Source organism: Martes martes (assembly GCF_963455335.1).
Source record: "Martes martes genome assembly, chromosome: 4".
NCBI lineage: Eukaryota > Metazoa > Chordata > Mammalia > Carnivora > Mustelidae > Martes > Martes martes.
The window spans coordinates 161924344-161940454 of NC_137891.1; the positions used below are offsets into that span (position 1 = coordinate 161924344).

Consider the following 16111-nt stretch of genomic DNA (forward strand, 5'->3'; position numbering starts at 1 on the left):
GTGGGGCCAGAGAGCAGGAAACCTTCATGAGACAGACTTGGCAATGCTCAGTGACATAGCTCCCCAGGGGGCTTCCCTCCTGCTTTCTGGAATCTGTTTTTCCACCTTCTACTTCCAGTCTTGCACACGCCTGTTTTTCCTGCCCCTGAAAGCCTTTGCGCTCGTGAGGCCCTCAGGGCTCTAGCATCTGCACGGGTTTCCCCCGAAGCTTGATTCCGACCTGTGGAATCAGCCCTGCCCCAGTTTCATAGGAGAGATAGGAGAGAACGTGATTAACCTGTTCACATCGTCTGGCTATTTTTGCAATAGTTTCTTGGCAGGTGTGTGTCTTTTTGCTATTCTGGTCTTCACACTGCTGCCTGGGTCACCTTCCTCAAGCACAGATTAGATCATATTATATCCTTCCTAAAACATTGACAAGGTCCAGAAGAAAGTCAAAACATCCAAGATTGCTCATTACTTCCACTACGTGGCCCCATTGCCTTTCTTTTCTTTCCTTGGAACCATAATCTTTACTAATGTTCAAAAAAGAAATTATATATACATAAAGAGTTTAAGGGGAACTTGATGTAAAATGTTTTTTTAAATAACTTGAGATATGATGGGCATACAAAAATCTGTATATATCTAATGTATATGACTTGATGAGTTTGGAGATAAGTATACATCTGTGAAATCTTCACTACAATCTACATCATAAACATGTCCATCACTTCTAAAAGTTTCCTCTTGTCCACTGTCTTTCTTGCTTTTTTTTCTAGATTCCTTAGTATGTCAAAAACTTTAGTTTCCCCATCTTTGCTCCTGGCAAAGTGTGATCCATGGATTAGTTTTATGTGTATCACTAGGGAGCTCATTAAAAATGCAGAATATTGGGCCCCAACCAGACCCACTAATCAGAACCTGCATTTGAACAAATCCAAAAGTGATTTGTATGCACGTTAAAGATCGAAGTGCTGGTTTGCAATCCCACCCAGTGTCCCCAGTGGGACTGATCATCACAATCACCTGGAGAGTTTATCATAGCTAAAACCATCCAGATCCCACCCAGATTTACTGACTCAAAATCTCAGAGGATATGGCCCTGGCATCTGTTTTTGTTTTGTTTTCTGTTTGGTGAGGTATAACTGACATATAATAAGCTGCACATATTTAAAGTGTGTATTATGACAATTTTGATACATGTATATAATCATGAAACAAACTATCACCACAATCAAGATAATAAATGTATCCATCACTCCCCCAGAAAGTTTCTCTGTGACCCTTGAGAATTGCTTTCTACTGCCCCTCCCTGTCCTTTCCCTGGCAATTACTGATCATTATAGATTAATTTGTATTTCTGGAATTTTATATAAGTGGGATTGTAGGGTATGTACTCTATTTTTGTCTGGCTTCTGCCAGTCAGCATAATTATTTTGAGATTTATTCATGGTACTGTGTGTGTCAATAGTTGACTCCTTTTTATTGCCAAGTTGTATTTCATTGTGGGAATAGACAAATTGTCCATTCTCCTTGTTGATGGACATTAGGGGTTGTTTCCAGTTTGGGGCTATTGCAAATGAAGCGTCTATGAACATTTGTGTGTAAGTATTTGTGTAATCAGATGTTTTCAGCTTTCTTGGGTAAATACCTAGGAATGGAATGACCGGATCCTTTCAGAGGGTATGTTTAACTTTTAAGAAACCGCCAACATTTTAAAGTAAGTTTACTGAGAGGTTAGGTCATATATCATACAATTCACTTATTTAAGTATTTAATTCAGTTTTTAAAAAAAGATTTTTATTTTATTTATTTAACAGAGAGAGACATCACAAGTAGGCAGAGAGGCAGGCAGAGGGGGGGGGGTGGGAGGGGCGGGGAAGCGGGCTCTCTGCTGAGCAGAGAGCCCGATGTGGGGCTTTATCCCAGAACCCTGAGATCTTGAATTGGGCTAAAGGCAGGGCTTAACCCACTGAGCCACTCAGGCACTCCTAATTCAGTGTTTTTTGTTTTGTTTTGTTTTGTTTTAAACTTAAGTCACAGGATTATATACCCATCATCAAATTGAATTTGACATTTTTGTCCCCCAAAGAAACCCTGTATCCCTCCCACTCCTCACCCCATTCTCCCTTCCCCAGACTTAGCAACCACTAATCTACTTTCTGTCTCTTTAGATTTGCCCATTCTGGACATTTTATACAAGTGGAATCATACAATATTGGTCTTTCGTGATTGGCATTTTTCACTTAAATGTAATGTTTTCATTGTTCATCGATGTTGTTATGTCAGTGCATCATTCCTTTTTATAGTTAGACAATATTCCATTATGTGGCTATACACGTTTCCTCTACATATTCATCAACTGATGCACATTTAGGTTGCTCTCACTTTTTGGCTATTATGAATAATGTTGCTATAAATATTTGTGTATAAGTTTTTGTGTTCATCTCTTGGATATATATCTATAAGTGGGATTATTAGGTTATACGGTACAAAATACACTTCACCCTTGTACAATGTGGGGATTAGGGGCACTGATATCCCTCACACAGTTGAAAATCCACATATAATGTGTGATTCTCCCAAAACTTAACTATTAACAGCCTACTGTTGACCCAAAGCCTTACTGATAACACAGTGGATGAACACATATTTTGTATACATTATTATGTACTGTGTTCTTACAGTAAAGTAAGCTAGAGCAAAAAATTATTAAGAAAACCAAAGGGAGCACCAAAGAGCATGTGACTCTTGATCTTGGGGTCATGAGTTTGAGCCACATGTTGGGTATGGAGATTACTAAAAAAAATAAGTAAAACTTTAAAGAGAATCACAGGGAAGATAAAATACATTTACAGTATTGTACTATATTCAGTGGGAAAAAATCTGCATAAGGGTGGCCCTGAGCAATTCAAACCCATTTGTTCAAGGGTCAACTGTGGTACCATTTTACACCTTCACCAGGAGTTCCAGCTCCTCCACATTCTCAACAACACTTGCTATCATCAGTCTTTAATTTTAGCCAGTCTATTGGGTGTATGATGGTATCTCACTGGGTTTGTTTGTTTGTTTATTTATATTTAAAAATTTTTATTTTGGGGGCACCTTGGTGCCTCAGTTGGTTAAGCAGCTGACTCTTGATCTCAGCTCAGGTCTTGATCTCAGGATTGTAAGTTCAAGTCCCATGTTGGGATCCATGCTGGGTGTGGAGCCTACTTAAAAAATTTAAAAAAGTAAGTATTTTAGGGGCACCTGGGTGGCTCAGTCATTAAGCATCTGCCTTTGGCTTGGGTCACAATCAATCCCAAGGTCCTGAGATGGAGCACCACAATGGACTTCCTGCTCGGCGGGAAGCCTGCTTTCCCCTCTCCCACTCCCCCTGCTTATGTTCCCTCTCTCGCTGTCTCTCTATCAAATAAATAAATAAAATCTTTTTAAAAAAGTATTCTATTTTTGAGTAATCTCTACATTCAACACAGGCCTTGAAGTCACAACCCAGAGATTAAAGTTTTGATGAAGTATAATTTATCACTTTGTAAATTTTAGGAACTGTGCTTTCAGTGTCAACTCTTGCATATTTGTGTGTGTGGGTCAGATTTACTTCCATATTTCATATTTTTGATATTCTGTAAATGGTACTATTTAAAAATTTTCTATTTCTGATTCTTCACTGCTATGACATGAACATCAAGTTGATTTTTTTGTACATTGATCTTCTCTCCTCCAACATAATTCACTTATTATTTCAAGTAGTTAAATGGTTATCTTCTATGGGAATTTAAGTAATAAGCAAAATCTTGTGGGTTTGCCCATGTTCTCACCACTTCCAGTGCCCTCCCCTCCTTTGTGTAATTCCATATTTTCACCTGATATTTTTTCCTTCTCCCTGAGAATTTTCTTTAGCATTTTTTAAATTAAAGATTTATTTATTTATTTTAGAGAGAGAGTGTAAGCAAGTGAGGGGAGGGGTCAGAGGGAGAGAGAGAGAATCTTGAAGCAGCCTCCCCGCTGAGCATGGAGCCTGATGTGGGGCTCAATCCCAGGACATGGGATCATGACTGAGCTGAAGACAGATGCTTAACTGACTGAGCCACCCAGGTGCCCTGCTGTCTTTATTTATTTTTAAAAATTTATTTGTCAGAGAAAGAGAAAGACAGAGCACAAGCAGGGGGAGCAGCAGAGGGAGAGGGAGAAGTAGGCTCCCCACTGAGCAAGCAGCCCAATGCAGGACTTGATTCCAGGACCCTGGGATCATGACCTGAGCCAAAGGCAGAGGCTTAACTGACTGAGGCACCCAGGTGTCTCCAATGTATTTATTTTTAAAAATATTCTTCTCTATGTGTTTCATTCTCTGTGGATACTTTTACTGCCATGTCTTCCTGTTCACTAATCTTTTTTTCTGCACTGTCTAATGTGCCATTAAGCTCAACCAGTATATTTTTTCATTTTAGACATTGTAGTTTTCATCTAGAAATTTGAGTGTTTTATATCTTGTGCATTATATACTTATATATGTATATATATATGCAATTATATACTTAATTTTTGAACAGATAGCATATAGTTGTAATAATTATTTATTGCTATTATCTGCTAAAACTTACAGTTGTGTCAGTTTGGGGTTTTAATTGATTTTTAAATTTTATTTATTTTTTTTATTATGGGTCCTATTTTCCTGTTTCTTTGCATGTATGACCATTTTTGTTTGGATGCTAGACATTTAAACTTTGGATGGTGGATATTACTGTATTCCTATAAATATTCCTTAAATTTGTTCTGGAACACAGTTACTTGGAAGTAGTTTGAAACTTTCTGGTAAGATTTGCTAGGTGAAACTGTTTTTGAGTCATGTTTAGTGCTAATTAATACCCACTGCTTGGGTAGGACCCTTCTGTGTACTTCATGCAATGCCCCATGAATTATGAAGTTTTCTGGTTTGGAAAGTTACTTTGCCTCTCTGGTGCTGGGTGAGCAAAGCTACTTGCTCCTCCCTCTAGTCCTTTCTGGTGGTTTTTTCTTTAGCTTAGGTAATTTCCTCACACGCTCCTCTCCGGAGTTCTGTCTGTGCTGCTCCTTTCTCTCTGGTGCACTGTCTTGCAACCTCCAGCTGCCTAGGACTATCTGGACTTTAAACTCTATCTCATCAACTTAAAGTTAACTGAGAGCTACCTGGGTTCCCCCTTCGTGCATTGTAACCTGTAATCTCTTTAAAGGCAGTAAGCTGGGCAATCAGCTCACTTCACTTTCTCATCTGTCAGGTTTCACTGTCCTTTGTTGCCTTATGTCCAGTATCTTGGAATCACTGTTTCATATATTTTGTCCAGTGGTTTTAGCTGTTTCAGGCAGGAGAGAAAATCTTATCCTTGTTACTTCATCATGGCCAGAAGTGGACATGGATATCTGTGTTTTAAAAATAAATTACTCATATGATTAAGATGCAGCCACTCGAGCCCTAGTCAGAAGGTTGACATTTGAGGACCATCCCCTCAATCTGTTGGGACTACTCACTGATTTTTAGTCACCCATATACCTTTGTCTCTATGTCTTTACTTTTCCAGTTCCCTAAGTCCTGAATACTTTCTCCTCCTTTGTTTTCCTTCCAAATCTTAAAGATATTTTAGAGTTTAATCAAGATGCTGTATCCTCCTTCTCAGCGGAGCAAGGGCTCCACCTCTCTGCTGGGGGAAAAAAAAAATCATTCTTTCCTAAGTGCTTCCATAGCAAATTCATTACATTTAAGAAATCATAGTAGTTGTTTTATTCTGCATCTTATACTTGTTTACTCATTTGTTTATAAAATTCCTAAGGCCACTTTGTCTTTCTGGCACAAAGCAGGTATTACATTGTATCCTAAGGAATGAAGGAGAGCCTTAAAAGCAAAAAACTAAGTAGTACAACAAAGCAGTACAGAGAGAACATCTTTGAGTTTGCAGAAGGTGGTTTTAAAGGCTTGTTTTGGTTCAGACAATCTAAGATTGGGTTGGCAAATAGATTTCCTCTTGTTTGAATCTGACTGAATACTATGTTGAGAAGCGTTTTGAGGTCACATTTTCACTCCATGAGAAAGCCAGCCATTAGATCATAAGATGTTGGAATGTCTCAGGTATTTTGATAGTTTTGGCTAAACATGTGCAATATTTTGAAACAATAGTAAGTACATAATACATGTCAGGCAGCATTCTAAGCATGATGGACATAACTCATTCACTTCCCCTGACAATGCACTGAGGTAAGTTCTATTAATATCCTCTTTATGTAGGGAGACTAGGGCACAGAGAGGTTAAGAAACTTGCTCAAGTCACACACCTGGTAGTTTTGGCTCTAGAGTTTATGCTCTTTGTCCTTGTTATACTGTCCTCATATTGAACATTTAATATTTCAGAAAAATTGACGTAGTTAGCTCACATAGCTATACTTTTATAATACGGAAGGGACAAACAAAATAAACTTGCTGCTTATTAATATGATAATGGTCCAATCTTCCCAACTTCTGCCTTAGGTTAGAAAGATTTATCTTTTCATGATTCTTATATGCGATCCTTTGTGTTTTATTTCTTTAGGGTCCCTTGCCAGCTCCATTTTTGACCCACTCAAATATCTTGTGGGTGCTTCAGGAGGAGTCTATGCTCTGATGGGAGGCTATTTTATGAATGTTCTGGTGGTAAGATCTTTGGGAATGGAATCTATGGATCTTTTTTTTTTCCTTTTAAAGAATAACTGGTACTTGGATCAGGGAATCTTCATATTTACTGAGCATTCATCTTCCTTTTAGGAACCAGAATTTTCCTTTCATATTTTATCTTTTTTTTTTTTTTCTGATCTCAAAAGGGATGAATACTAAAAAAATTTTTTAAGCTGAAAAATAGTCAAAATCTCAAATACAGTATTTGTTAACAGCTTGATATACATCCTTTCAGACCTTTTTCTATATGTATTCAAAGTCCTGCCAAAATTAAGGCTACAAAAATGGACCCACTCTTAAAGATACTGTTCTTCGTCTTAACATAGAGTTATCTTGACTCCATCTACCCATATCAGTACACAGAAATCCACTTCAGCCTCTTCAAGTGCCCCACAGCACACTGTAGAGCTGTATCCTGATTTAATCCTTCAATGAAAAAAAATTGGGGTGACTCTACCTATTCACACTTGTAGATAATGCTGTAAGGATGTTGTTCTCTTACATTTATCTTTTTGCATGTGCACACGTACGCGCTCGTGTGTGTGTGTGTGTGTGTGTGTGTGTGTGTGTGTGTTGGTAGGATAAATTCCTAGAAGTGGACTTACTGGGTAAAGGCTTTAAATTTTCATAGATAAATGCAAAATGCCATTTTACATGTCAATGTCTAGTATGTAAGAATGTCACCCACTTTTTTTTTTTTAAAGATTTTATTTATTTATTTGACAGAGATCACAAGTAGGCAGAGAGGCAGGCAGAGAAAGGAGGAAGCAGGCTCCATGCTGAGCAGAGAGCCCGATGCGGGGCTCGATCCCAGGACCCTGGGATCATGACCTGAGCCGAAGGCAGAGGCTTTAACCCACTGAGCCACCCAGGCGCCCCGTGTCACCCACTTTTTAAAAGAGCCTATGGTGTTAAATCCTGACTAGTTCTGAAACCCTTTGACTCACGTAGGTATACTTATAAATAGTCCAGGAGGGGGGTGCCTGGGTAGCTTAGTTGTTAAGAGTCTGCCTTTGGCTCAGGTCATGATCCCAGGCTCCTGGGATCAACCTTCTGCATCAGGCTCCCTGTTCAGTGAGAAGCCTGCTTCTCCCTCCCCCACTCCCCCTACTTGTGTTCTCTCTCTCACTATGTCTCTCTCTGTCAAATAAATAAATCAAATCTTAAAAAAAAAAAAAATACCCTAGGAGGAAAATAGGAAGCAATTATAAAACTATTCCAAAAATAGAAGTTATTTAGAAAAATGTTTTTCAAGCTTTGGATTGCAGCCCATTAGTGGGTTGTGAACACAGTTTAAGTAATTGTGACCAAAAATTAAACAAAAAGAGGGGCACCTGGCAGGCTAAGTAGGCAGAGCATGGGACTTTTAATCTTGGGGTCTTGAGTTCAAGCCCCATATTGGGCATGGAGCTTAATTAAACTAATAAAATTTTTTTTTAAATTAAAAAGAAAAAATTTTTAAAAATTTCAGTATGTATTATATGTAATACTGTTTGATTTATGTGTGTACTGGATTTTTATGTAAATTGTTTCTTACTATAGGTTGTGACCACAACAGTTTAAAAATAATTGATTTAAAATAAACATGGGTATTTCAGTGTCTTTACTCTTTGGGAAGAGAATTAATAAATTGAAAGGGAAGGGAGAAGTAACTCAATAAATTATAAGTGGAGATGTCTTTCTGACTCAGTTCTTTTTTTTTTTTTTTTAAGATTTAATTTATTTATTTGAGAGAGAGAGATGGGGCACCTGGGTGGCTCAGTGGGTTAAGCCTCTGCCTTCGGCTCGGGTCGTGATCTCAGGGTCCTGGGATCAAGCCCCACAGTGGGCTCTCTGCTCAGCGGGGAGCCTGCTTTCCCCTCTCTCTCTGCCTGCCTCTCTGCCTACTTGTGATCTATCTCTCTGTCAAATAAATAGGTAAAATCTTTAAAAAAAAGAAAAAAGAGAGAGAGAGAGAGAGAGCGCATGAGCCAGGGGCAGGGGGAAGAGGAGAGGGAGAGGGAGAAGCAGACACCCCACTGAGTAGGGAGCCCAATGGAGGGCTTGATCACAGGATCCCAAGATCATGATCTCAGCTGAAGGCAGACAATTAACCAACTGAGCCACCCAGGTGCCCCTGACTCAGTAATTCTTTAGTAACACAGGAGGGTACTGTAAACTGGACTGAGATTTTCTTTTTAAAAGATTTATTTATTTATTTTGGAGAGAGAGAGAGAGAATGGGGAGGGGCAGGGGGAGAGAGAGTCTCAAGCAGAGCACAGAGTCCCACATGGAACTTGATCTCATGACCTCGAGATCATGCATGGCCTGAGCTGAAAGCAAGAGTTGGACACTCAACTGACTGAGCCATCCAGGTGCCCCTGGACTGAGATTTTTCAAGCTAAAATGAAACTTTATTTTTTTTAACCAGTATTTTAAATTTTTTTGAAATTCTCTAAAAGAATTGAGGTCATATTCAAATTTTAAGTAACTCCTATTTGGAAGGAAGAGGATAAAGTATTGAATGAATATTAACCAAAAAACCCTTAGAAATAGTTCATCAGACTTCGTTTGACAGCATCTGTCTATCTACCTATCGTATCTCTATCCATGACATGTTAAGTATTGATTTCCACATTACCTATATTTAGATTTTTTTCCTGCTAATATAGTCCTGTCCAGTTAACTAGGAATTAAAAGGAATTAACTATTCCTTTTGCTCTCAAGTGCACCAGCATTATACTTCCCAAATACATTTGAAAGCTGGGCTACAGCATTGCTTTATTTTGTAAATACTTGACACTCAAACTTCAAATGAAAAAGCAGGTGAAGAGAAAGTACAGTCGAGGTTTCCTTTGCCAATAGATAGCTTACATTATTTTTATTTATCTCTTTGCAAGAATTTTCGAGAAATGATTCCTGCCCTTGGAATTTTCAGACTACTGGTCATCATCCTTATAAGTAAGTTTGTTTTGTGAACACTTCGCACCTGTAATTTTATCAATTTGACCTCCAGAGGCCCTCACTTTTCCTAAACACTGGCAGGGAGTGACAAAGAATTTTGGCTCCATAGCCCTAAGCAGAAAGGTAAACAGAGGAGTTTTCACACCCCTGTGGGTGGTTTTTAGAGATGCCTTACTAATGAGTTTCTGCTTTTTGTTTCTTTCTGGAGTGGGGGAAGTCAAGAGGGTAGAGCTTTAGGTAGTCTGTCTACTTTAACCACAACAGCTTCATTTATGTCTTATATACTCGATTTTTCTCATTCATACATTGGACTCTGTATATGATATTGTCAGAAACAAGAAAGCTTGAAAACCACTGACATGATCTGTTTTCTTCCTCACTTTATACATTTTCAGATTAAGGGGAAAAAAACCTGATCTAGGATCTAAGCATGGAGTGGTGGCTGAGGCTTGAAGACAGGAGCAGAGGGTGAAGGAACGGAGAGGTCAAGGAACTGGCAGGATGGCCAGTGTGGCTTTTGAAATCTCCAAGAATTATAGCAGAGAATTACATGCTGAAGGAATTAGGAAGAATGCTCAGTCTGGAGAGGAGGCGGAACTTTAGCCGAGTCTGAACGTCATGGTAGATTTTGGGTGGTGGCAGGCCACACCGGGTAGGAGAAAAAAGAGCCAAGGCAGGGCTAGTAACTCGTGTTTTTTGATCTGCTTCTGCAGAAGCTGGAGCCACATAGAGGGTGTGGGGAGAAGGCAGACCCTGGGGTGAGACGGTAGGGTCCCACTTGAAGGCCATGATGGAGGCGATACTTGCTAAAACCTAAGATTTTGGCTGTCCACATGGTAAGAAGAAATGGTTCTGCTAATTGGTATCAAGAGTTCAGTTATCCACATTGCTGGGAATAGGGCCAACTACCTCTGAGGAAAGAGACTAAATCCAGTTTACGGACAGTTCAGCTGTAAAAACACTATTTCATCTTGAGAGAAGGTAAGTGACTTGTTTATAGGTTACACATGCCTGATGTAATATTTTTGTTCGTAAGAAATTGAAAATGTGAGGCAAAAGTTGTGAGCGCAGAAAGGACAGCAAATGTCTGTTGTGAGAATCACTGTGGAGCAGAGCTGCCACCTGGGCTATTAAGCGTCACAACTGGGACCAAGGGACAAATCCTGTGACCAAAACATGTTTCCACACACACGTTACCTGGTTTTCAGTCTGTTTTTTTTAGGGTGATTATGAATGACTTTGTAAAATGAGCCTCAAACCCTTGATGGGAAAATGGTTTTAATACTCTTCAGTGTTGGAGTAAAAACCCTTTCCTTACGCACAGAGAGTCTCCAAAAATAGTTTATGTAACATTATGTCATTCCTGAGGTAAGTAATAAAGTCACTTTATTTTTACAGAGCAGCTAAGACCCGTTAACGTTAACCTTTCCCACTCTCTGGCATGGACCATTTCTAAATGTTCTTTGGCCTGGTTTACCTATTATTGAAGAAGAGGCAAATTACAACACACGCCAGATTAACAAAATACAGTATATTTTTATTTTAAACACATTTCCTTGGGAAAGTGTATATATATATTTTTTAAACTGGTTAAAAAAAAAAAAAACAACCCAGGCAAATTATTCTTCTTAACTGTGAAGGACAATTGGCCTGATGGACCTTCCTTCCTAAGCATTATTGTTCCATGTGTCTACTGAAAAAGCAGCTGAGCTTTTGAAAGATGAAATCTCACCTTTTCACCCTTCAAAAAAAAATCCATATAAAGGCAACTCTCTTAAAATCAGTGTCAAATTTATAGCAAGGACAATAACTTGGTTTATTGGAAAAGAAGCTTCTTTTCAGGTGGGAAGACATGTTCCAGTGTAGATACTGCAGCAGACGTAGAAGCAAACTCCCCCAGGAAGCAAGAGGAGTCAGGCAGAGAGATACAGAAAGGGGATGACCAGAGAGAAAGAGGTTGGAGGAATGGACGTGCTAAGGGTTACAAGAACTTTTTGAAAGGAGGCCTCATTCTGTGGACGACGAGGCCAGAGTAACTTTTTCCAGTAAGAACTTTCCTAGTTCTACCTCTGTTGTGTATTTATTTACACAGGACTAGGAAATCCAAACGATGGCTGCAGATAAAACTCAGACGCATTTATCCAGCATGTTGTGTAACAGTCATTCACAGTTAAATTAATATTGAGTACTTCCTCGACCCCAATTCCCGCTTAGTCACTTGAACATCAATCAATACAGTATTGAAAGGGAAACCAGCCATAGCACATGGCCCTGATGCTGTTTCCCCAAAGGCAAGGACTAGGTCTTTCCATCTCCGAGGACACGGAGGCTCCACTAAGTGGAGCACAGGGAGTTGAGGGATGGGTGTGGAATGTGACAGCTGCACGAGATGTTTCCAAGTGCAGGCCACGTGGAAGGTGGAGTTCTTCTAGGCCAAGAAGTCCTGGAAGCTCCTTTGGCATCATGGATCTGACTTATTTGAAGAAGGTCTGAGTTCTAGCTCTTGATGTGCCATTGGAGAGTGTGGACTCATCTCCTTTCTTGGCCTGTCATCAGTGCTCTAGTGGTACTTAGAGGCAGTTAGTGTGGTAGGTAAGAGGGGAGCCTCCATGGCCAGACTTCTTAAGGTTTAAATCCTTTTCCTGCCTCTGAGCTGTGTGGCCTTGGACAAGTACTTACCTCCTGTGTTTTGTTTTCCTTATGGATAAGATGCTACCATCATCCTCACTTAGATGGGTACCATATCTGTGATCTAGCTGGTCTCCTGCTCTCGTCCTTGGTCCCTTACACTCCTTCCTGTATAGCGGCCAGAATGATCTTTTAAAAATATACGTTGAGGGACACGCCTGGGTGGCTCAGTCTGTTAAGCGGCTGCCTTCGGCTCAGGTCATGATGCCAGAGTCCCACATGATCCCAGGGTCCCACATCAGGCTCCTTGCTCAGCAGGGGACCCTGCTTCTCCCTCTGCCTGCTGCTCCCCCTGCTTGTGCTCTTTCTCTCTCTCTAGCAAATAAATAAATAAAATCTTAAAAAAACAACAACAACTACCAAAATACAAGTTGAATCATATCACTCGTGTGCTCAAAAGCTTTCAAAGGTTTTCTACCACTTGGAGCCAAAGTCCTTACACTGGCCCATAAAGCCCCTACGTGATTTGTCCCCTGCTCCTCGCCTAACATTTTATCCCCAACTGCAGTCCATAATCACCTGAGGTCTTGTTAAAACACAGACTTCTGAGCTTCATCTTTAGGGTTTCTGGTTCAATAATTCTGGGGTGGGCCTGAGAACTTTAATTTATAATAAGTTCCAGGTGAACATTGCTGCTGCTCTTGGAGGGGCAGGAAACCACACTTTGAAAACCATCCACTCAGCCAGCTCAGCTGCTCTGGTCTTCCTCCAGCACATCGGGCACATTCCTGCCACAGGGACTTTGCACTTGCTCTTCCCACTGCCTGGAAGACTCTTACTTCAGATGTCAGCATCGCTTGCTCTCTTATCTCCATCAAATGTCATATTCTCAGTGAGATTGTCCTTGACTCTATTAAAAATCACACCCTACTCCCAGCATTCCTAATCCTCCTTCCTCTCTGCATTTTGCCCATTTGATGGAGCACTTAGTGCCTTTTGCTGTACTGCACGTTTTATGTTTTACTAATTTGTGTGCCTCCGGGAACGAGACCGTCAGCTCCAGGAGGCAGAGGCAGGGCTGTCTCATCTGTTCACTGCAGTATCTCCGCCACCTAGAATAGTGCCTGGCACATAGAGGATAACCACCAAATACAGGTGGGACGAATCAATCTGTCACATGGGATAATGGTATACTCATTTCATAGGGTCCTTATGAGGATTAGTGAATTGATACTCTTAAAGCTCTTACAATAGCACCTGGCAGAGTGAGTCCCCATAAATGTTAGCTGCTACCATCACTAGAAGAGAACTCAAAACATCTGGTGCATTGCTCTGGTGGTCCTGGGTCTTCATCAGTTTGTTTTTCTTTCTAGTTGGGTCGGATATGGGATTTGCTCTCTACAGAAGGTTCTTTGTCCCTGCGGACGGGTCACCGGTGAGTTCCATTTATTATTTTTTAACAAGAACTTGTTCAGCTATCATATCAGTAGCCCAGAAGGGTCATCAAATAGGGGCAACAATTCTGTGATTTAGGGCAGCCACACTTTTCAGTGGAAGGTGAACAGATTCCCGAGGAAATCAGATTTTCAGATTATCCTTTTCACTTAACTCTCTCAGAGCCCTGACTGCCGACTCTACTTCTCTGCACCTGCCCTCCTGGGGACTCCTGGGAGCAAAACAGGAGAGAAGGGATTTCACTGTCCACCGAGAATACAAAGCAGATTGGAAAACAGCAATGAAAATTTGGTCCAGATGAATTTGCAAGATAAAACAAACAAACAAACAAACGACAAAGATTTCCAGTTTTCTTGTTATTAGTCTTTGAATTGGGTAGTTTCTGCTGGCATAGTTGTGTCTCTGTCATCTGTGTTTTCATTCTGACATTCCATTTATGTGGGGTCAGATGTGGCTCCTACAGAGATCCCCTGTGGTCATGCAATACCTCCTCTTGACATTATACAGAACCATCCTGAACGTGATGGTGACAGAGAATGAATGAGAAAGAACGGCTCAGTCCTGTGCATTCGGAGTGTGGATGAAATGACATTTTTTAGCTCAGCATGGTTTCAGAACATCTCCTCTCTGGGCACAAGGGAGTTTTGGGTCTCTTTTTTGCTTACCTCCTTGTCCTTCAGGCTTTTAAGACTCTTGTTTGACTCTGATGGTATGTATCTTTTAGGAAGAGGGATGCAACTGAAATATGCAATTAGCATTTTCTTCGCTTATTTTCATGTCTTCCCTTTTCCTCCCAAGGTGTCTTTTGCAGCCCATGTTGCAGGTGGATTCGCTGGAATGTCCATAGGTTACACTGTGTTTAGCTGCTTTGATAAGGCTCTGCTGAAGGACCCAAGGTTCTGGATAGCAATTGCAGCTTATTTCGCTTGTGTCTTATTTGCCGTGTTTTTCAACATTTTCCTATCCCCAGCAAACTGACTTGCCTCATGATATATAAACCAAGGAATGCAAAGAGCCATCTGGAAAAAACCTGAAGTCTATGAAGAGACCAAGAAGTCCTTGCAAATGCTAACATTTTTTTTTTTAAAGAGGTCAGAACACGACCGATGTCCTCAGTTGCAAAGACTGTTTACAAAAGGGGTTAGGGTTTAGGGAAGGGGCTTCTGAACGCAGAGGAGGGAAAAGGAAGAGAGAAAAGGGAAGGGATAGGAAAAGCAGGGATTGGCTCCTTCCAGACACATGGTGTGCATCATATGTATCTAAATGAGACTTGCTCTCCTTGGAGGGTATGTTGTAGAGACTGCTTGATAGAATTTACAAATACTGTACTGTGCTGATAATAAAAACTTTTCATACCTGTGCCAGACTATTGATAATCACTTTCTGTCACTGTTGGGGGTGGACAGATCACTGTTGGAGGTGCTTGATATACATTATTGCTCATCTTTTCAGCAACCCAGAAGGGTGGCTATTACTCTATCTAGAGAGGACCACATGGAAAATCATTAAAAAAAATCAAGTAAATCATTAAAAAAATCAAGTAACTTGTCTAAGAGGGCACCGATTTAAAGGTTGGTAATGACTCGAAAGCCCACTCTCTCCTCCTCTAATGAGGCTATGTTCCCCAAATACTGAAAGCTGAGAGTATCATGGGAGGACAGAACAAACATTTCTGTGAGTGCATCATAGATGGTAGAAATATCTTATAAAAGGAGACTGAAAATTTTCTGGACTGCCAGTTTCAGATTCAAGAAGTGTGTCTCGGATCCTGAGGAACCTAGAACTAGCTTTCTGGTGCAATCCCGGACTCTGGATTCTCATCCTTTACATGGCTAGTGGCTCTCCTGGGAGTGGGTAGGATTTATTTACAAAAGGTAAAATGTCAAATCTGAAAGCTGAGAAGCCTGTCTCCTTTCTTATTATAGAACCCAGACTGTTGGCCTTTTTTTTTTTTTTTTTTTAAATGTAGGCTCCATGTCTGGGCACCTGGGTGGCTCACTCTTGATTTTAGCTCAGGTCATGATCTCAGGGTCACGAGATCGTGCCCTCCCCCTTCCCTCTCCCCACAGCGGGCTCTGAGCTCTGAGCTCAGCATGAAGCCTGCTCAGGATTCTCTCTCTCCCTGTCCCTCTGCTCCTCTGCTCCTCCTCACCCCTTGCACTCTCTCTCTCCCCCTTTCAAAAAAGAAAAAAAAAAAAGTAGGCTCCATGCCCAGCATGGAGCCCAACATGGGGCTTGAACTCACAACCCTAAGATCAAGACCTGAGCTATGATGGAGTCAGACATTTAACCAAGGAGCTACCCAGGTGCCTTGGTCACTCTTTCTCCAAAATAGTAGTTTTGGGCTATCTGAACACAGGAAATACAATTTTTTTCTTTCATCATTGACATGTTTTATTTTTGAACACCTATCTAAACATG

General features: G+C 40.6%; 1 protein-coding gene across 2 annotated transcripts in view; it reads left to right on the plus strand.

The window, feature by feature from the left end:
* The window catches only part of RHBDL2 (rhomboid like 2), a 50534-nt gene extending 35479 nt beyond the window's left edge, over positions 1-15055 (plus strand). For both annotated transcript variants that reach the window (XM_080802805.1, XM_080802804.1), the window contains exons 5-8: positions 6543-6643; positions 9544-9604; positions 13609-13670; positions 14489-15055. In XM_080802805.1, coding sequence (XP_080658931.1) covers positions 6543-6643; positions 9544-9604; positions 13609-13670; positions 14489-14668 — 404 coding nt within the window. In that variant the 3' untranslated portion in view covers positions 14669-15055. The remainder of the gene's footprint in view (positions 1-6542; positions 6644-9543; positions 9605-13608; positions 13671-14488) is intronic.
* The last annotated feature ends 1056 nt before the right edge of the window (positions 15056-16111 follow it).